The sequence below is a fragment of the Coregonus lavaretus genome (assembly GCF_964263955.1).
Source record: "Coregonus lavaretus genome assembly, chromosome: 5".
NCBI lineage: Eukaryota > Metazoa > Chordata > Actinopteri > Salmoniformes > Salmonidae > Coregonus > Coregonus lavaretus.
Genome location: NC_139992.1, coordinates 22,191,312 through 22,213,668, shown reverse-complemented (window position 1 = coordinate 22,213,668; position 22,357 = coordinate 22,191,312). Strand labels below are relative to the sequence as shown.

The window sequence follows — 22,357 nt, the reverse complement described above, 5'->3', positions numbered from 1 at the left end:
TGCTTCCTTCCCTCCCTCCTCCACCTCCTCCCTCTTTTTCTCTCTCTTCATTACATCAGGTCTGACTAATAAACAACACACTGTTTGGAGAGACCGCTCCCTGACTGTCTTTGAAAGAACATTGGTATCCATTGACATGAACGTGGGCTTGAGTTTGTGTGGGACTGGGAGTAGCAGCCCGCCCTGTAGCTCTGAGATTGGAGAGCGAGATGCCCTTATTTGAACTCATTTTCTCTTTTCTCCTCCCTACACACACATACTGTACACACAGAGTGTCTCTCACATACCCTTCACTATGGCTGCAAGTTCTCATTTAAACAGTTCATTTAAACAATATTGGCTCCTTTGGGACACACACACACAGGCTAGAGCTGCCGCTTTCAAGGTGCGGGACACTAATCCGGACGCTTATAAGAAATCCCGCTATGCCCTCAGACGAACCATCAAACAGGCAAAGCGTCAATACAGGACTAAGATTGAATCCTACTACATCGGCTCTGACGCTCGTCGGATGTGGCAGGGCTTGCAAACTATTACGGACTACAAAGGGAAACCCAGCCTCGAGCTGCCCAATGACGCGAGCCTACCAGACGGACTAAATGCCTTTTATGCTCGCTTCAAGGCAAGCAACACTGAAGCATGCATGAGAGCACCAGCTGTTCCGGACGACTATGTGATCACGCTCTCCATAGCCGATGTGAGCAAGACCTTTAAACAGGTCAACATTCACAAGGCCGCGGGACCAGACGGATTACCAGGATGTGTACTCAGAGCATGCGCGGGCAAGTGTCTTCACTGACATTTTCAACCTCTCCCTGACCGAGTCTGTAATACCTACATGTTTTAAGCAGACCACCATAGTCCCAGTGTCCAAGAAAGCGAAGGTAACCTGCCTAAATGACTACCGCCCCATAGCACTCACGTCAGTAGCCATGAAGTGCTTTGAAAGGCTGGTCATGGCTCACATCAACACCATCATCCCAGAAACCCTAGACCCACTCCAATTCATGTGCAGCCCCAAAAGATCCACAGATGCTGCAATCTCAATCGTACTCCACACTGCCCTTTCCCACCTGGACAAAAGGAACACCTATGTGAGAATGTTGTTCATTGACTACAACTCAGCGTTCAACACCATAGTGCCCACAAAGCTCATCACTAAGCTAAGGACCCTGGGACTAAACACCTCCCTCTGCAACTGGATCCTGGACTTCCTGACGGGCCACCCCCAGGTGGTAAGGGTAGGCAACAACACATCTGCCACTCTGATCCTCAACACGGGGTCCCCTCAGGCGTGTGTGCTTAGTCCCCTCCTGTACTCCCTGTTCACCCACGACTGCGTGGCCAAGCACGACTCCAACACTATCATTACGTTTGCTGACGACACAACGGTGGTAGGCCTGATCACCGACAACGATGAGACAGCATATAGGGAGGAGGTCAGAGACCTAGCAGTGTGGTGCCAGGACAACAACCTCTCTCTCAACGTGAGCAAGACAAAGGAGATGATCGTGGACTACAGGAAAAGGAGGGCCAAACATGCCCCCATTCACATCTACGGGGCTGTAGTGGAGCGGGTCAAAAGTTTCAAGTTTTTTGGTGTCCACATCTCTAACAAACTATCATGGTCCAAACACACCAAGAAAGTTGTGAAGAGGGCACGACAACACCTTTTCCCCCTCAAGAGACTGAAAAGATTTGGCATGGGTCCCCAAATCCTCAAAACGTTCTACAGCTGCACCATCAAGAGCATCCTGACCGGTTGCATCACCGCCTGGTATGGCAACTGCTCGGCATCCGACCGTAAGGCGCTACGGAGGGTAGTGCGTACAGCCCAGTACATCACTGGGGCCAAGCTTCCTGCCATCCAGGACCTATATAGTAGGCGGTGTCAGAGGAAGGCCCAAAAAATTGTTAAAGACTCCAGTCACCCAAGTCATAGACTGTTCTCTCTGCTACTGCACGGCAAGTGGTACCGGAGTGCCAAGTCTAGGTCAAAAAGGCTCCTTAACAGCTTCTACCCCAAGCCATAAGACTGCTGAACAATTAATCAAATAGCCACCCAGACTATTTGCATTGACCCCCCCCCCCCCCCACACACTTTATTTTTACACTGCTGCTACTCGCTGTTTATTATTTACATTTACATTTTAGTCATTTAGCATACATACAGTGGGGAAAAAAAGTATTTAGTCAGCGACCAATTGTGCAAGTTCTCCCACTGTCACGATCGTCGAAGGAGGAGGACCAAGGCGCAGCGTTGAAGGAAAACATACTTCTTTATTAGTGATTACACTAACAAAAACAACAAACGATAACGTGACGTCCACGGTCTAACACAAACCACACTGGAACAAGATCCCACAAACCACTGTGGCAAACAGACTGAATAAATATGGTTCCCAATCAGAGACAACCAGCAACAGCTGACACTAGTTGCCTCTGATTGAGAACCACTCTGGTCAACATAGAAAACCAACAACTAGAACAGACAAAGGAAACTCACACCCTGACTCAACATACAAGTGTCCCCAGAGCCAGGGCGTGACAGTACCCCCCCCTAAAGGCGCGGACTCCGACCGCGCCAACCAAGACCCACAGGGGAGGGACCGGGTGGGCACTCCGCCTTGGCGGCGGATCCGGCTCCGGGCCTGATCCCCACTCCCTCTCCAACCCCCCAAAGTACCCCTGGTCCGGTCTGGCCCCGCTGGCCGGAGCTGGACTGCACACTGGTGGAGCGGATTGCTCTAGCTCCGGCGTGGAGCAGCTGACCGGTGCCGGACCAGGCACCGGTGGAACAGGCACGGGCCGTGCCGGACTGACGACGCACACCACTGGCTTGGTGTGGGGAGCAGGAACGGGCCGGACCGGGCTGGCGACGCTCACCATAGGCTTGGTGCGGGGAGCAGGAGCGGGCCGGACCGGGCTGGCGATGCGCACCATTGGCTTGGTGCGGGGAGCAGGAACAGGACGGGCCGGGCCGGCGACGCGCACCATTGGCTTGGTGCGGGGAGCAGGAGTGGGCCGGACCGGACTGGCGACGCGCACCATTGACTTGGTGCGGGGAGCAGGAACGGGCCGGACCGGGCTGGCGACGCGCACCATTGGCCTGGTGCGGGGAGCAGGAACAGGCCGGGCCGGGCTGGCGACGCGCACCATTGGCTTGGTGCGGGGAGCAGGAACAGGCTGGGCCGGACCGTCGACGCGCACCATAGGCTTGGTGCGGGGAGCAGGAACAGGCCGGGCCGGGCTGGCGACGCGCACCACTGACTTGGTGCGGAGAGCAGGAATGGACCGGACTGGGCTGGCAACGGGCACCATAGGCTTGGTGCGTGGAGCAGGAACAGGCCGGGCCGGGCTGGCGACGCGCACCATTGGCCTGGTGCGGGGAGCAGGAACAGGCCGGGCCGGGCTGGCGACGCGCACCATTGGCTTGGTGCGGGGAGCAGGAACAGGCCGGGCCGGGCTGGCGACGCGCACCACTGACTTGGTGCGGAGAGCAGGAATGGACCGGACTGGGCTGGCAACGCGCACCATAGGCTTGGTGCGGGGAGCAGGAACGGGCCGGACCGGACTGGCGATGCGCACCATTGGCCTGGTGCGGGGAGCAGGAACAGGCCGGGCCGGGCTGGCGATGCGCACCATTGGCCTGGTGCGGGGAGCAGGAACAGGCCGGGCCGGGCTGGCGACGCGCACCATTGGCTTGGTGCGGGGAGCAGGAACAGGCCGGGCCGGACCGTCGACGCGCACCATAGGCTTGGTGCGGGGAGCAGGAACAGGCCGGGCCGGGCTGGCGACGCGCACCACTGACTTGGTGCGGAGAGCAGGAATGGACCGGACTGGGCTGGCGACGCGCACCACAGGCTCGGTGCAAGGGACAGGAACAGACCGTCTGTACTGGGGACACACACCACTGGCCCTACGCAGGGATCAGGAACGGGCCGGACCGGACTGGTAACACACCCCAGTACCTCTCGCCGTGCCTCTACACCTTCCTTCCCCTTTTTGACCAGTGGCCCCCGTAACCTGGCGGCCTCCTCTGCCAACCCGCTGGGCCGCTCTATCGCGGTCTCCTGCTGCCCCGTCGTCCACGGCGTGAGCCCCCCCCCCTAAAAATGTTCTGTGCTTCTCTCCTACCCGTGGACCAGGTCTCCATATCTCTCGCCAGCCTTTCGCCCTTCTGCTTCCAAGTCAAGCCCCTCTCTTCCTCACACGGCTTGACCCAGTCGTGGAGGCGAAGGAGATCCGCTAGAGATCTCCCTGGCGATGGCTCCTGGACACGTTGCTTGTCCCGTCTTGGTGGGATCTTCTGTCACGATCGTCGAAGGAGGAGGACCAAGGCGCAGCGTTGAAGGCAAACATACTTCTTTATTAGTGATTACACGAACAAAAACAACAAACGATAACGTGACGTCCACGGTCTAACACAAACCACACTGGAACAAGATCCCACAAACCACTGTGGCAAACAGACTGAATAAATATGGTTCCCAATCAGAGACAACCAGCAACAGCTGACACTAGTTGCCTCTGATTGAGAACCACTCTGGTCAACATAGAAAACCAACAACTAGAACAGACGAAGGAAACTCACACCCTGACTCAACATACAAGTGTCCCCAGAGCCAGGGCGTGACAGTACCCCCCCCTAAAGGCGCGGACTCCGACCGCGCCAACCAAAACCCACAGGGGAGGGACCGGGTGGGCACTCCGCCTTGGCGGCGGATCCGGCTCCGGGCCTGATCCCCACTCCCTCTCCAACCCCCCAAAGTACCCCTGGTCCGGTCTGGCCCCGCTGGCCGGAGCTGGACTGCACACTGGTGGAGCGGATTGCTCTAGCTCCGGCGTGGAGCAGCTGACCGGTGCCGGACCAGGCACCGGTGGAACAGGCACGGGCCGTGCCGGACTGACGACGCACACCACTGGCTTGGTGTGGGGAGCAGGAACGGGCCGGACCGGGCTGGCGACGCTCACCATAGGCTTGGTGCGGGGAGCAGGAGCGGGCCGGACCGGGCTGGCGATGCGCACCATTGGCTTGGTGCGGGGAGCAGGAACAGGACGGGCCGGGCCGGCGACGCGCACCATTGGCTTGGTGCGGGGAGCAGGAGTGGGCCGGACCGGGCTGGCGACGCGCACCATTGACTTGGTGCGGGGAGCAGGAACGGGCCTGACCGGGCTGGCGACGCGCACCATTGGCCTGGTGCGGGGAGCAGGAACAGGCCGGGCCGGGCTGGCGACGCGCACCATTGGCTTGGTGCGGGGAGCAGGAACAGGCCGGGCCGGACCGTCGACGCGCACCATAGGCTTGGTGCGGGGAGCAGGAACAGGCCGGGCCGGGCTGGCGACGCGCACCACTGACTTGGTGCGGAGAGCAGGAATGGACCGGACTGGGCTGGCGACACGCACCACAGGCTCGGTGCAAGGGACAGGAACAGACCGTCTGTACTGGGGACACACACCACTGGCCCTACGCAGGGATCAGGAACGGGCCGGACCGGACTGGTAACACACCCCAGTACCTCTCGCCGTGCCTCTACACCTTCCTTCCCCTTTTTGACCAGTGGCCCCCGTAACCTGGCGGCCTCCTCTGCCAACCCGCTGGGCCGCTCTATCGCGGTCTCCTGCTGCCCCGTCGTCCACGGCGTGAGCCCCCCCCCCTAAAAATGTTCTGTGCTTCTCTCCTACCCGTGGACCAGGTCTCCATATCTCTCGCCAGCCTTTCGCCCTTCTGCTTCCAAGTCAAGCCCCTCTCTTCCTCACACGGCTTGACCCAGTCGTGGAGGCGAAGGAGATCCGCTAGAGATCTCCCTGGCGATGGCTCCTGGACACGTTGCTTGTCCCGTCTTGGTGGGATCTTCTGTCACGATCGTCGAAGGAGGAGGACCAAGGCGCAGCGTTGAAGGCAAACATACTTCTTTATTAGTGATTACACGAACAAAAACAACAAACGATAACGTGACGTCCACGGTCTAACACAAACCACACTGGAACAAGATCCCACAAACCACTGTGGCAAACAGACTGAATAAATATGGTTCCCAATCAGAGACAACCAGCAACAGCTGACACTAGTTGCCTCTGATTGAGAACCACTCTGGTCAACATAGAAAACCAACAACTAGAACAGACGAAGGAAACTCACACCCTGACTCAACATACAAGTGTCCCCAGAGCCAGGGCGTGACAGTACCCCCCCCTAAAGGCGCGGACTCCGACCGCGCCAACCAAAACCCACAGGGGAGGGACCGGGTGGGCACTCCGCCTTGGCGGCGGATCCGGCTCCGGGCCTGATCCCCACTCCCTCTCCAACCCCCCAAAGTACCCCTGGTCCGGTCTGGCCCCGCTGGCCGGAGCTGGACTGCACACTGGTGGAGCGGATTGCTCTAGCTCCGGCGTGGAGCAGCTGACCGGTGCCGGACCAGGCACCGGTGGAACAGGCACGGGCCGTGCCGGACTGACGACGCACACCACTGGCTTGGTGTGGGGAGCAGGAACGGGCCGGACCGGGCTGGCGACGCTCACCATAGGCTTGGTGCGGGGAGCAGGAGCGGGCCGGACCGGGCTGGCGATGCGCACCATTGGCTTGGTGCGGGGAGCAGGAACAGGACGGGCCGGGCCGGCGACGCGCACCATTGGCTTGGTGCGGGGAGCAGGAGTGGGCCGGACCGGGCTGGCGACGCGCACCATTGACTTGGTGCGGGGAGCAGGAACGGGCCTGACCGGGCTGGCGACGCGCACCATTGGCCTGGTGCGGGGAGCAGGAACAGGCCGGGCCGGGCTGGCGACGCGCACCATTGGCTTGGTGCGGGGAGCAGGAACAGGCCGGGCCGGACCGTCGACGCGCACCATAGGCTTGGTGCGGGGAGCAGGAACAGGCCGGGCCGGGCTGGCGACGCGCACCACTGACTTGGTGCGGAGAGCAGGAATGGACCGGACTGGGCTGGCGACACGCACCACAGGCTCGGTGCAAGGGACAGGAACAGACCGTCTGTACTGGGGACACACACCACTGGCCCTACGCAGGGATCAGGAACGGGCCGGACCGGACTGGTAACACACCCCAGTACCTCTCGCCGTGCCTCTACACCTTCCTTCCCCTTTTTGACCAGTGGCCCCCGTAACCTGGCGGCCTCCTCTGCCAACCCGCTGGGCCGCTCTATCGCGGTCTCCTGCTGCCCCGTCGTTCCCAGATTTCCTTTCTGTGTCTGAAGCTATGATAGGCCGAGTTGGACCAAAGCACACACCAGAAGGTTCAGTGGGAGCTGACCTGAGAATCCTTGTGTGTACGTGCCTACAGTTGAAGTCGGAAGTTTACATACACCTTAGCCAAATACATTTAAACTAAGTTTTTCACAATTCCTGACATTTAATCCTAGTTGAAATTCCCTGTCTTAGGTCAGTTAGGATTACTACTTTATTTTAAGAATGTGAAGTCAGAATAATATTAGAGAGAATTGTTTATTTCAGCTTTTATTTCTTTCATCACATTCCCAGTGGGTCAGAAGTTTACATACACTCAATTAGTATTTGGTAGCGTTGCCTTTCAATTGTTTAACTTGGGTCAAATGTTTCGGGTAGCCTTCCACAAGCTTCCCACAATAAGTTGGGTGAATTTTGGCCCATTCCTCCTGACAGAGCTGGTGTAACTGAGTCAGGTTTGTAGGCCTCCTTACTCGCACACGTTTTTTTCAGTTCTGACCACACATTTTCTGTAGGAATGAGGTCAGGGCTTTGTGATGGCCACTCCAATACCTTGACTTTGTTGTCCTTAAGCCATTTTGCCACAACTTTGGAAGTATGCTTGGGGTCATTGTCCATTTGGAAGACCCATTTGCGACCAAGCTTTAACTTCCTGACTGATGTCTTGAGATGTTGCTTCAATATATCCACATAATTTTCCTTCCTCATGATGCCATCTATTTTGTGAAATGCACCAGCCCCTCCTGCAACAAAGCACCCCCACAGCCTGATGCTGCCACCCCCGTGTTTGGTGTTCTTCGGCTTGCAAGCCTTCCCCTTTTTCCTCCAAACATAACAATGGTCATTATGGCCAAACAGTTCTATTTTTGTTTCATCAGACCAGAGGACATTTCTCCAAAAAGTACGATCTTTGTCCCCATGTGCAGTTGCAAACCGTAGTCTGGCTTTTTTTATGGCGGTTTTGGAGCAGTGGCTTCTTCCTTGCTGAGCGGCCTTTCAGGTTATGTCGATATAGGACTCGTTTTACTGTGGATATAGATACTTTTGTACCTGTTTCCTCCAGCATCTTCACAAGGTCCTTTGCTGTTGTTCTGGGATTGATTTGCACTTTTCACACCAAAGTACGTTCATCTCTAGGAGACAGAACGCATCTCCTTCCTGAGCGGTATCTGGAGAATCAGCAAACTGGCTCTAACCAGAATAGAAAGAGGAGTGGGAGGCCCCGGTGCACGCGTGTCCTTCCTGAGCGGTATGACGGCTGCGTGGTCCCATGGTGTTTATACTTGCGTACTATTATTTGTACAGATGAACGTGGTACCTTCAGGCGTTTGGAAATTGCTCCCAAGGATGAACCAGACTTGTGTAGGTCTACAATTTTCTTTCTGAGGTCTTGGCTGATTTCTTTTGATTTTCCCATGATGTCAAGCAAAGAGGCACTGAGTTTGAAGGTATGCCTTGAAATACATCCACAGGTACACCTCCAATTGACTCAAATGATGTCAATTAGCCTATCAGAAGCTTCTAAAGCCATGACATCATTTTCTGGAATTTTCCAAGCTGTTTAAAGGCACAGTCAACTTTGTGTATGTAATCTTCTGACCCACTGGAATTGTGATACAATGAATTATAAGTGAAATAATCTGTCTGTAAACAATTGTTGGAAAAATGACTTGTGTCATGCACAAAGTAGATGTCCTAACCGACTTGCCAAAACTATAGTTTGTTAACAAGAGATTTGTGGAGTGGTTGAAAAACGAGTTTTAATGACTCCAACCTAAGTGTATGTAAACTTCCGACTTCAACTGTATATGTGTATGAGGGAATGTGTCAGCTCTCCTCACTCATTTCCCCACCCTGATCTCCAAACCCTGAATACATCCTCCAGCTGGGTGTGTTGTGTCAGAGGGAAACTATAATTTCTGTACGATGGGTGATGAATGTGCTTCAGCCGTGGTGTGTCTACTGATAAAACCTTGCCAATAGGGTTCTACACTGTGTTCATTGTGACGTTACTTACTCTATGACCTATTCTTTCCCTTCTTAGAAAAAAGAAAAATAATACTAATGTAAACTCTCTCGTCTTCCTTCTCTCCACTCTCTCTCCTATCAGCAACATGGCCAATGCCCTGGCCAATGCGATGTGTGAGCGCTGTAAAAGTGGCTTTGCCCCAGCGGAGAAGATCGTCAACAGTAACGGGGAGCTGTACCATGAGGGGTGCTTCGTTTGTGCTCAGTGCTTCCAACAGTTCCCTGAGGGTCTCTTCTACGAGGTGATGTTCACTTTGATTTGTTTTCAAATTCTTTGTGGGTCTGTGTGATCTGTGGGAAATATTTGTCTCTAATATGGTCATACATTTGTCAGGAGGTTAGGAAGTGTAGCTCAGTTTCCACCTCATTTTGTGGGCAGTGGGCACATAGGTCTGCCTATGGCGGCCTCTCTCAATAGCAAGGCTATGCTCAGTGAGTCTGTACATAGTCAAGGATTTTCTTAATTTAGGGTCAGGCCACTGTGTACTCTCTTTTTAGGGCCAGATATCGTTCCAATTTTCTCTGTTTTTTGGTTGATTCTTTCCAGTGTATCAAATAGTTATGTTTTTGCTTTCTCATAATATGGTTGGGTCTAAATGTGTTTCTGTCCTGGAGCTCTGTGGGGTCTGTTTGTGTTTGTGAACAGAGCACCATAACCAGCTGGCTGAGGGGACTCTTCTCTAGGTTAATCTCTCTGTAGGTGAGGGCTTTATGGTGGAATGTGTGGGCATCGCTTCCTTTTAGGTGGTTGTAGAATTTAACAGCTCTTTTCTGGATGTTGATAACTAGCGGGTGTAGTCCTAATTCTGCTCTGCATGCATTGTTTGGGGTTTTGCATTGTACACAAAGTATATTTTTGCAGTACAATTATTGAGTGGACCCCAGACCTCACAACCATCGAGGGCAATGGGTTCGATAACTGATTGAATTATTCTTTGCCAGATCCTAATTGGGATGTTGAGTTTTATGTTCCTTTTGATGGCATAGAAGGCCCTTCTTTCCTTGTCTCTTAGATCGTTCACAGCCTTGTGGACATTACCTGTGGTGTTGATGTTTAGGTAGGTGTAATTATTTTGTGCTCTAGAGCAACAGTGTCTAGATAGAATGTGTATTTGTTGTCTTGGCTACAAGTTGAGTCAAAAGCTTTTTTGAAATCAACAAAGCATGAGAAAACTTTGCTTTTGTTTTGTTTATCAATAATGGTGTGCAGGGTGTATACGTGGTCTGTTGAACGTTATTTTGGTAAGAAGCCAATTTGACATTTGCTCAGGACATTATTTTCACTGAGAAAATGTTGGAGTCTGCTGTTGATGATGCTGCAGAGGATTTTTCAGAGATTGCTGCAGATGCAAGGTAATTATTGGGGTCAAATTTGTCTCCACTTTTGTGGATTGGGATGATCAGGCCTTGGTTCCAAATATTAGGGAAGATGCCAGAGATGAGGATAAAGTTGAAGAGTTTAAGAATAGCCCATTTGAATTTGTGGTCTGTATATTTTATCATTTTGTTTAGTATACCATCAACACCACAGGCCTTTTTGGGTTGGAGGGTTTGTATTTTGTCCTGTAGCTCATCCAATGTAATTTGAGAATGCTGTGGGTTCTGATAGTGTTTAGTAGCTGATTCTACGTTTTGTAAATTACCATGTATATGTTTTTGCTCTTGTTTTTTTTATATACAGTGGGGAGAACAAGTATTTGATACACTGCCGATTTTGCAGGTTTTCCTACTTACAAAGCATGTAGAGGTCTGTAATTTTTATCATAGGCACACTTCAACTGTGAGAGACGGAATATAAAACAAAAATCCAGAAAATCACATTGTATGATTTTTAAGTAATTAATTTGCATTTTTATTGCATGACATTAGTATTTGATACATCAGAAAAGCAGAACTTAATATTTGGTACAGAAACCTTTGTTTGCAATTACAGAGATCATACGTTTCCTGTAGGTCTTGACCAGGTTTGCACACACTGCAGCAGGGATTTTGGCCCACTCCTCCATACAGACCTTCTCCAGATCCTTCAGGTTTTGGGGCTGTCGCTGGGCAATACGGACTTTCAGCTCCCTCCAAAGATTTTCTATTGGGTTCAGGTCTGGAGACTGGCTAGGCCACTCCAGGACCTTGAGATGCTTCTTACGGAGCCACTCCTTAGTTGCCCTGGCTGTGTGTTTCGGGTCGTTGTCATGCTGGAAGACCCAGCCACAACCCATCTTCAATGCTCTTACTGAGGGAAGGAGATTGTTGGCCAAGATCTCGCAATACATGGCCCCATCCATCCTCCCCTCAATACGGTGCAGTCGTCCTGTCCCCTTTGCAGAAAAGCATCCCCAAAGAATGATGTTTCCACCTCCATGCTTCACGGTTGGGATGGTGTTCTTGGGGTTGTACTCATCCTTCTTCTTCCTCCAAACACAGCGAGTGGAGTTTAGACGAAAAAGCTCTATTTTTGTCTCATCAGACCACATGACCTTCTCCCATTCCTCCTCTGGATCATCTAGATGGTCATTGGCAAACTTCAGACGGGCCTGGACATGCGCCGGCTTGAGCAGGGAGACCTTGCGTGCGCTGCAGGATTTTAATCCATGACGGCGTAGTGTGTTACTAATGGTTTTCTTTGAGACTGTGGTCCCAGCTCTCTTCAGGTCATTGACCATGTCCTGCCGTGTAGTTCTGGGCTGATCCCTCACCTTCCTCATGATCATTGATGCCCCACGAGGTGAGATCTTGCATGGAGCCCCAGACCGAGGATGATTGACCGTCATCTTGAACTTCTTCCATTTTCTAATAATTGCGCCAACAGTTGTTGCCTTCTCACCAAGCTGCTTGCCTATTGTCCTGTAGCCCATCCCAGCTTTGTGCAGGTCTACAATATTATCCCTGATGTCCTTACACAGCTCTCTGGTCTTGGCCATTGTGGAGAGGTTGGAGTCTGTTTGATTGAGTGTGTGGACAGGTGTCTTTTATACAGGTAACGAGTTCAAACAGGTGCAGTTAATACAGGTAATGAGTGGAGAACAGGAGGGCTTCTTAAAGAAAAACTAACAGGTCTGTGATAGCTGGAATTCTTACTGGTTGGTAGGTGATCAAATACTTATGTCATGCAATAAAATGCAAATTAATTATTTAAAAATCATACAATGTGATTTTCTGGATTTTTGTTTTAGATTCCGTCTCTCACAGTTGAATTGTACCTATGATAAAAAATTACAGACCTCTACATGCTTTGTAAGTAGGAAAACCTGCAAGATCGGCAGTGTATCAAATACTTGTTCACCCCACTGTATGTCCAAAAAGGTTGGAGAAGTGGTTTATCCATACATCCCCATTTTGGTTAGATAGCTCTTCATGTTATTGTTTGTTTAGTATGTTCCACCATCAGACCTTCTCTCCTCTCTACCATCAGAACCTGTCTCCTCTCTCCCTCTCTACCATCAGACCCTGTCTCCTCTCTCCCTCTCTACCATCAGACCCTCTCTCATCTCTCCCTCTCTACCATCAGACCTTCTCTCCTCTCTCCCTCTCTACCATCAGACCTTCTCTCCTCTCTCCCTCTTTACCATCAGACCCACTCTCCTCTCTCCCTCTCTACCATCAGACCTTCTCTCCTCTCTACCATCAGACCCTGTCTCCTCTCTCCCTCTCTACCATCAGACCCTGTCTCCTCTTTCCCTCTCTACCATCAGACCCTCTCTCCTCTCTCCCTCTCTACCATCAGACCCTGTCTCCTCTCTCCCTCTCTACCATCAGACCCTCTCTCCTCTCTCCCTCTCTACCATCAGACCTTCTCTCCTCTCTCCCTCTCTACCATCAGACCTTCTCTCCTCTCTCCCTCTCTACCATCAGACCCACTCTCCTCTCTACCTCTCTACCATCAGACCTTCTCTCCTCTCTCCCTCTCTACCATCAGACCCTCTCTCCTCTCTCCCTCTCTACCATCAGACCCTCTCTCTCTCTCTCTACCATCAGACCCTCTCTCCTCTCTCCCTCTCTACCATCAGACCCTCTCTCCTCTCTCCCTCTCTACCATCAGACCCTCTCTCCTCTCTACCTCTCTACCATCAGACCCTCTCTCCCTCTCTACCATCAGACCCTCTCTCCTCTCTCCCTCTCTACCATCAGACCCCCTCTCCTCTCTCCCTCTCTACCATCAGACCCTCTCTCCCTCTCTACCATCAGACCCTTTCTCCTCTCTCCCTCTCTACCATCAGACCCTCTCTCCTCTCTCCCTCTCTACCATCAGACCTTCTCTCCTCTCTCCCTCTCTACCATCAGACCTTCTCTCCTCTCTCCCTCTCTACCATCATACCCTCTCTCCCTCTCTTCCATCAGACCCTCTCTCCTCTCTCCCTCTCTACCATCAGACCCTCTCTCCCTCTCTACCATCAGACCCTCTCTCCTCTCTCCCTCTCTACCATCAGACCCTCTCTCCTCTCTCCCTCTCTACCATCAGACCATCTCTCCCTCTCTACCATCAGACCCTCTCTCCTCTCTCCCTCTCTCCCATCAGACCTTCTCTCCTCTCTCCCTCTCTACCATCAGACCCAATCTCCTCTCTCCCTCTCTACCATCAGACCTTCACCCCACTGTATGTCCAAAAAGGTTGGAGAAGTGGTTTATCCATACATCCCCATTTTGGTTAGATAGCTCTTCATGTTATTGTTTGTTTAGTGTGTTCCACCATCAGACCTTCTCTCCTCTCTACCATCAGACCCTGTCTCCTCTCTCCCTCTCTACCATCAGACCCTCTCTCCCTCTCTACCATCAGACCGTCTCTCCTCTCTCCCTCTCTACCATCAGACCCTCTCTCCTCTCTCCCTCTCTACCATCAGACCCTCTCTCCTCTCTCCCTCTCTACCATCAGACCCTCTCTCCTCTCTCCCTCTCTACCATCAGACCTTCACCCCACTGTATGTCCAAAAAGGTTGGAGAAGTGGTTTATCCATACATCCCCATTTTGGTTAGATAGCTCTTCATGTTATTGTTTGTTTAGTGTGTTCCACCATCAGACCTTCTCTCCTCTCTACCATCAGACCCTGTCTCCTCTCTCCCTCTCTACCATCAGACCCTGTCTCCTCTCTCCCTCTCTACCATCAGACCCTCTCTCATCTCTCCCTCTCTACCATCAGACCTTCTCTCCTCTCTCCCTCTCTACCATCAGACCCTGTCTCCTCTCTCCCTCTCTACCATCAGACCCTCTCTCCTCTCTCCCTCTCTACCATCAGACCCTGTCTCCTCTCTCCCTCTCTACCATCAGACCCTCTCTCCTCTCTCCCTCTCTACCATCAGACCTTCTCTCCTCTCTCCCTCTCTACCATCAGGCCTTCTCTCCTCTCTCCCTCTCTACCATCAGACCCTCTCTCTCCCTCTCTACCATCAGACCTTCTCTCCTCTCTCCCTCTCTACCATCAGACCCTCTCTCCTCTCTCCCTCTCTACCATCAGACCCTCTCTCCTCTCTCCCTCTCTACCATCAGACCTTCTCTCCTCTCTCCCTCTCTACCATCAGACCTTCTCTCCTCTCTCCCTCTCTACCATCAGACCTTCTCTCATCTCTCCCTCTCTACCACCAGACCTCCTCTCCTCTCTCCCTCTCTACCATCAGACCTTCTCTCCTCTCTCCCTCTCTACCATCAGACCTTCTCTCCTCTCTCCCTCTCTCCCTCTCTACCATCAGACCCTCTCTCTCCCTCTCTCCCATCAGACCCTCTCTCCTCTATCCCTCTCTACCATCAGACCCTCTCTCCTCCCTCCCTCTCTACCATCAGACCCTGTCTCCCTCTCTACCATCATACCTTCTCTCCTCTCTCCCTCTCTACCATCATACCCTCTCTCCTCTCTCCCTCTCTACCATCAGACCTTCTCACCTCTCTCCCTCTCTACCATCAGACCTTCTCTCCTCTCTCCCTCTCTACCATCAGACCCTCTCTCCTCTCTCCCTCTCTACCATCAGACCCTCTCTCCCTCTCTACCATCAGACCCTGTCTCCTCTCTCCCTCTCTACTATCAGACCCTCTCTCCTCTCTCCCTCTCTACCATCAGACCCTCTCTCCCTCTCTACCATCAGACCCTCTCTCCTCTCTACCCTCAGACCTTCTCTCCTCTCTCCCTCTCTCCCATCAGACCCTTCTCTCCTCTCTCCCTCTCTTCCATCAGACCCTTCTCTCTTCTCTCCCTCTCTCCCTCTCTACCATCAGACCCTCTCTCCTCTCTCCCATCAGACATTCTCTCCTCTCTCCCTCTCTCCCATCAGACCCTTCTCTCGTCTCTCCCTCTCTACCATCAGACCCTTCTCTCTTCTCTCCCTCTCTCCCTCTCTACCATCAGACCCTCTCTCTTCTCTACCATCAGACCCTCTCTCCTCTATCCCTCTCTACCATCAGACCCTCAGGACTGCCGCGCAGAAGAATTGCTAGGCCGCGCAGGGACGCAAGAGATTGAACTTCACTGAGTTCACACTATATAGATCAACGTTTTTTCTGTGATCTAATCAACATTATATCAACCCCTTTTCAATGCAACAAACCAAAACAAATCTAACTTTGCAAGATTGAGTCTGTGATTTTGTTGTAGGCAGAGCCAGGGCGCAGTGGAGTAGAATTCTATTGGCGGGGGTCAGTGGCGATTTTAGCATGTAAATCTTGGTGGGGCAAACTCAACACACTTTTTTTGTAAGCATGCCAGCAAAGCCACTACACAACACAACGCAACACTAAGCAATACATTAATTGCACTATAACGGTGACAAACGGTGCCCACAAACTGTTAGGGCCTACATAAAGCTGTCCCAACAGCAGAGCTTTCTTTTCAGCACCATGGAGTAAATCCTTACCACTGCTACACCTGGCTATCAGCGGAGCCTTATCTGGCAGCGAAACTGTTCATTCAGCCTCATTTACTGCCTTTTTAAAAAACATAGCTGATATGGCTGACTTGCTTAAACAAATGTGGTTTCTACTGACAATTGAGATGTACAAACTATGGCATAAGGGAACAACGAGCGGATAAGAGGCAATCCGTAATTTCCATTCAGACATTAATGAGCGAGCTAGGATGGACATTGTCAATATAACTATTTGTTCAGCACTTTTGAAATGTTCAGCGACAGAATTCAGAACATGGGCCATTCTTATAGTGTTCTCCATGTACACCAAGTCAGAACCGTAGGATAAGTAAAGGGGGCATATAAGCAGAGAAAGCTCTTACAATATTAGATGATTACATTTCTCTAAAACAGGCTATAGGCTACATGTGCACCACCAAGTCAGAACAGTAGGCTAAGTTGTGAGGGGGAAATTATTAGGGTGAGGCACATGGGCTACTAACAGCTTACTACACAACATACACTTAGTATTACTTTCTTAGCTACAGTATACATATCTCCCTGGCATATTACATCATTTATGCAGCAGCATACAATACATTTTTGGACTCACCTTGTTGTTCTGTGCTCACTTGAACAGGAAGGTGTGGCGGTGGTCCTTCTTGTGGGCAAATTTTGTCATCAAACTTTGTCATCAAAGTCTGGTATTCTCTGGATTTATGGTGCTTTCAAGACAACTGGGAACTCTGACAAAAACAAGGTCGAATCCTGACGTCAGTGATCTTCAGGTCGGAGCTCTAGAAAGAGGCCAGAGTTCCCGACTTGGATATCCAAGTTGGATGACTGTTCAAAATGTATTTTCCCAGTCGGAGCTTGTTCCCAGTTGTCTTGAACTCACTGAAGTCTGAGATTTCCCAGTTCTGAGTTTCCAGTTGTTTTGAACGCGGCAGAAGTCATGCTGGATTGACAGCATGGCCAATGTATTCAACCTTTTTTGGCCCATGGTGTGTTGCGAGTGAATGTTTATCCTTTTAAGCTTGGAAAAGAGACCCTTAAAACCCACACCCTCTCCACTGAATAGCAGGCTAGTGATTGCTTTGCAAAGCTTGCAGTTAGCCACTGATTCCTTCCAAACCACTCATTGTTAATGTCCAATACGTTTTATTTATAATTTCTCTTCATATGACAAGGGTTGAAAACGATTTGCCAGTAGATTGTCGACTTGATGATGATGACTGCTTGCTAGCTAAGATGAAAGTATGATGTTGACATGATTAGTCCAATCAAAGCTACCGTAGATATAACGTGATTTGACGTTAATTTATCTGTGGCCAATGACCTTGAGCCTTCTTGGATGGGAACTTCTAATGTAAATCTATGGCAGCACCCAAGGGGCTTGAATTTTCGAGCTCTCCCCGTAGATTTTGCGGTGACGTAGTGTCCCCATGAGTGACATTGAGCCAATCACGGCGCAACTAGAGAACATTACCAACCACTACGCTCCGTATTTTCCGCTGGCTGCCCCACCGCCACAGAAAGCACTGAGCTAGGCTGAAACACCTGCATTTTGGAGCTGCCTTACTCAAGAAACCAAAAAAGAGACCATGTTTGTATGCGGCTTTATTAACCCAATGATTTTTTTTACATGCCAAAATAACATGCAAAACAGGCAACAACAACAAAAAACAGGTGGGGTTCAAAACGGATGACGGGTCGCCACTGGTGGGGGTAGCCCACGAGCGGTCTTTCAATCACCCGTGAGTGAATGCGCTTTTCAGATCAGTTCAGATCAGAGCGTGTGCATATTTGTTGATATTCTTTGCTAGTTAGCGAGTTATTAGCCCAGTTATAGATAAGTATAGGTCAGCAATGGGGAGTTACTACACCCTACAAGAGCACAAAACATGTAGGCTTAGGCTACATTTCAATCTGTCTTTGAGTCACCTATCAATGCAATTTACAGTCACCTATTTGGCCCATGGTGTTACAGGCCAAGTAAAAAATCATTAATGACAAGCCCTTCATAATGTAAAAACGTTTTTAAAAGTCTCATGCAATGTAGGCCTGCATTGAACACAACATATAGGCTACTGTAGGCTATATCATATAAATCAAAAGCTATTTCCCATGTGAACATTTTATGGGATTTGCTCCATTGGTTTTGTTTGTAGGCCTACATTATGCTGAAATAGCCACAATAGCCTATTGGCTACTGTCTAAAACTGTAAGGGTACAGCCTCAGTGTTCACTGTAAACATGCTGGAAGTTGCACAAAATTCTCACAACGTTCAAGTTTCCGCTCAGTGCCCCAACAAATTAGAAGGAACATTTCGTAGTCTGTGTTTACACAGGCAGCCCAATTCTGATATGTTTTCTTTACTGATTGGTCTTTTGACCAATCAGATCTTTAGCCCATAATTGTGCAAAGGATCAGAATTGTGCTGCCTGTGTAAACGCAGCCTTATTATCCATCTCCCTCTCACCCATCTCATCCTATACAACACTGTCTAGCCTGAAGTAAACCCAAGTCCCTTATCCTAGAGACATTTATTGTGTTAGCCTCCTGGAATCCGTAGCGGTGGAACTGCCACGTCCATTTGTGATATTACAACAACAAAGACGTTACTTCAAACAAACAGTTTTTTTTTCCTCTGACATCATTGTACATCATTGCACGTGCGATAGAACAGCAGACTATACTACTTTTTTTTAAACCAAGATGTTAGATGCTCCTCTCCTCCTTTCATAAACAAAACAATAACAAGTGCACCTGGGGCGACCAGTGGCACTCTTTCACCGAATGCAGATTCCAGCTTTAAGGGAGATTTATTACAAATTTTGCATACATGGCCCTCATGCTGAAAACATCAACAAAATATTTGGTACGTGTGGCAATATAAGAAGATAAGAAGGGCGGAAACACCTTCACCTCCTGTCACAAATTCCATATTGGGTAAAGTGTATTAACTGGATCGACTCCTAACCTCACAGCACTCAGCCTAATGCATTACTGGCCCATTAGAAGCTCCCCACTGGGCAAAAACTGGTTGAATCAACGTTGTTTCCACGTCATTTCAACAGCAACAAAAAAAATTGATGGCGTTGAATCAACGTAGAAAACTGATTGGATTTTCCAAAAGTCATCAAAAAAAAATGTTGCACTCAACTTTCAATCTAAATCCAATGACAAGGTCAAATTTTTTGTTGATTTCACGTTGAGTTCAAGTTAGTTGACAACTCAACCAAATGTAAATCAAAACTAGACGTCTGTACCCAGTGGGTTGTCTCTGAGTTATCCCCCTCTCGGTCTCGCTCTGTCTCTGTTTGTCTGGCTTTTTAGGGGCCAGCAGAACAGACAGGAGGCCAGACACTGCTCCAGCTGACCATAGGGAACCCAGAGCTCTTCCCTGAAAGGGAGATCATAGCCACAGACAGATCTGTAGACGTACAGGTCTATCTATGGCTACTGTATGTTCTAATCATTGACTGGTTCTGATGCTTGTTCACTTCTTCTGCAGTTTGAGGGCAGGAAGTACTGCGAGCATGACTTCCAGATGCTGTTTGCTCCCTGCTGCCACCAGTGTGGTGAGTACAGCAACTGCACCTACACAGCAGCATTATCAACACTGGTGGTGTTGTCTGAAGCTTAAGGTCATATTTGGGCTCCTTTAACCCTGCTTCCCTCACTTTGAGCCCTAGGCACAACTGTGTAGACTTCTATCGCCAATTGCTTTCATGGGCCAAGAGTTTTTTCTTTAGTTATTTCTCTCTATATTAACAGGTGGATATGTGTGTTCACGGGGGATGTTATATTGTTGCCAGTGTGTTGTCCCTGACCACCTCCTCCTCCTCCCAGGGGAGTTTATCATTGGTCGTGTGATCAAGGCGATGAACAACAGCTGGCACCCTGACTGTTTCTGCTGTGACCTCTGCCAGGCTGTGCTTGCTGACGTGGGCTTCGTCAAGAACGCCGGCAGGTCAGTCCAGAGACCTGGACTGGATCACTGATCAGCCATTGCTGATTTAACACCATGGGATAGGGGACAGCAACTTTTCCGCTGCATAGCTTTTATAAAGCAAAGAGAAATCCCACACACTGTTAACACCCTCCCGTAATTTTAATGTAGCAACATTATTTCAGCCTCTGGGTCAGGCTGAGCTCTCTTTACTAACATGTATCTCTCTCCCTCAGACACTTGTGTCGCCCGTGTCATAACCGTGAGAAAGCCCGTGGTCTGGGGAAGTACATCTGTCAGAAGTGCCACGCCATCATCGAGGAGCAGCCGCTGCTGTTCAAGAACGACCCCTACCACCCCGACCACTTCAACTGCAACAACTGCGGGTACACATGCAAGAAATCTAGAAAGAACTCCACAAACCCTATATACAACTACTACACAACCAAAACACAATATTTATACAACCTGCATTCAACCTAAACCCAATCACTACTAAATCACCACACAAACGTCACACACCCTCTACATAAACCTAGTGGTCTATATTCAACCACTGCCAAATCTTTACTCAACTTCTACACAACCGCTATGCAACCTATACATGTACTGTAGCTTAGAGTTCAGGTGGGCCTTCGCTTCAGCAAACAAAGGACAGGAGGGGTGCTCAACAACAATGACAACAATCATGAGAAGGGCTTACCAAGAAAAACTTCCCAAAATACTAATTTGTGGTAGAAAGGAGTTGGAGCACTCAACAAAAAAATATGTATTTATTTTAGCTCACCTTAGTCCATTGTACAGGATGGAACAAGTGACTGAAATTCCGATGTCAAGCTGAGGTCTTCCTCAGAGTGACCTGACTATTGTACTTAGGTCCTATTTATAGTCCCATTGAGACACAACAATGTAAGAAAATAATAATTCTGATAAGTTTCAAGGTAAATGGCAAATTATAGCACAAAATACTAATAATAAGAAAAATAATGTCTCGTTAATCAATAGGCCATGTCAAAATATACATAGATGATATTTGGGTGTTTGTGAATTTGGAGAAAAAGAGACCCCAAAAAATCAAGGCAACAACATTAGAGAAACGTTGAGAGTGAAAAACCATCTTAGCCCCTTAGGATCCACAGTGTCTAAGGAGTACTGCCAGAATGCCTCTGTTTTAGTTTACATATGATGTCACCTCCTCTTGGTGAAATTTGGAAGTGTTCTGTGTGGTGCATACCTTGGATTTATCGAATGTATGCGTCAAACTGTATGCGTAGACGGCTTTACAGAAATGGCAGCAGAAGGTGAATGTTGAACTTTTGTTGCACACATATCCAGATGATGCTGCTTACTATTTTGCGTGCAATAACACTATCGGTGTTATCAAGACATTACACCTCGATCTGACCGACAGTATTATTGCGTTTTGATACAACTGAAGTACATTCATTTTCAATGTAACACTGCGTTTGTCTTGCAACATTGCGTTGCAGAGGCAGTTGCAGTGCTTTCTGTGTGGTGCATCTGTTGGATTTATCCAATGTATTCATGAAATTGTATGCTAGACTTGACAGAAATAGTAGCAAAATGTGAATGTTGAACTTTTGTTTCACATATGTCCAGTAACAATTTTGATGCAATGGTACTGTCGGTCTGATCGAAGCGTTATGTTCTGCAATTATGCATTTCAATTCTTGTTTAGTTTGACCAACATAAGCAGCCCTGCAGATGCATTTGAGCATGTATATGACATTTGTGGTGTTACAATTAAGGAAGCTTTGGATTTTGTATTCTTTACCTGTTCTGGGGTGGTAAAAAACGTTAGTATTGGTCGTGTTGTCACAATGTACATATCTTTACAGGAATAACCATTTGTTTTCCAAACAATGTTTTCCCGCGATTGTATTTTGAAATAATACGATATGCCTGGCTGGGCCTGTAGGCTACTACTGACAGTCGCAACTCAACGATCATGTATTTGGCGCACGCAGCCTTTCCTTCCGACTGCATTCCGACTGCAAGCAATGCTCATGATCCTCTGTGGCCAAATCATGCTTTAGTAGCCTACTTTGAATGATTTTATTTATTTCTGTATAGACAGGAGTAGGCTAATTAGGCTATATAATTTTGGAAATTAAATTAAATGTTCTTTAGGGAAAGCTTCCCCTAGCCTTATGGACACACCGCCTATGCTCCCATCGCTGTACCCCGAATCTGTTTGGTAGAAACTGCCTGCATATTGGAAGTAATTTGATGTGAGGGCTTTTTCAGTGAGAGACAGAATGAAGTTAGATGGAGGTAAGATACCCTCCAGTCTAGTGTTGAGATAGCGAGAGAGCGCTCATAGGCCT

The 22,357-nt window shown here is 49.6% G+C and overlaps 1 protein-coding gene across 4 annotated transcripts in view; it reads left to right on the top strand.

Moving 5' to 3' along the window:
* The window catches only part of LOC311129883 (LIM and senescent cell antigen-like-containing domain protein 1), a gene marked incomplete at its 3' end in the record, with an annotated part of 65,661 nt that overhangs the window by 30,656 nt on the left and 12,648 nt on the right, over window positions 1–22,357 (top strand). For all 4 annotated transcript variants that reach the window (XM_084162406.1, XM_084162407.1, XM_084162405.1 and 1 more), the window contains 4 exons: window positions 9,311–9,470; window positions 19,572–19,638; window positions 19,910–20,030; window positions 20,246–20,395. In XM_084162406.1, the coding sequence (XP_084018532.1) occupies window positions 9,311–9,470; window positions 19,572–19,638; window positions 19,910–20,030; window positions 20,246–20,395 (498 nt within the window). Of the gene's footprint in view, window positions 1–9,310; window positions 9,471–19,571; window positions 19,639–19,909; window positions 20,031–20,245; window positions 20,396–22,357 lie in introns of those variants that run through there.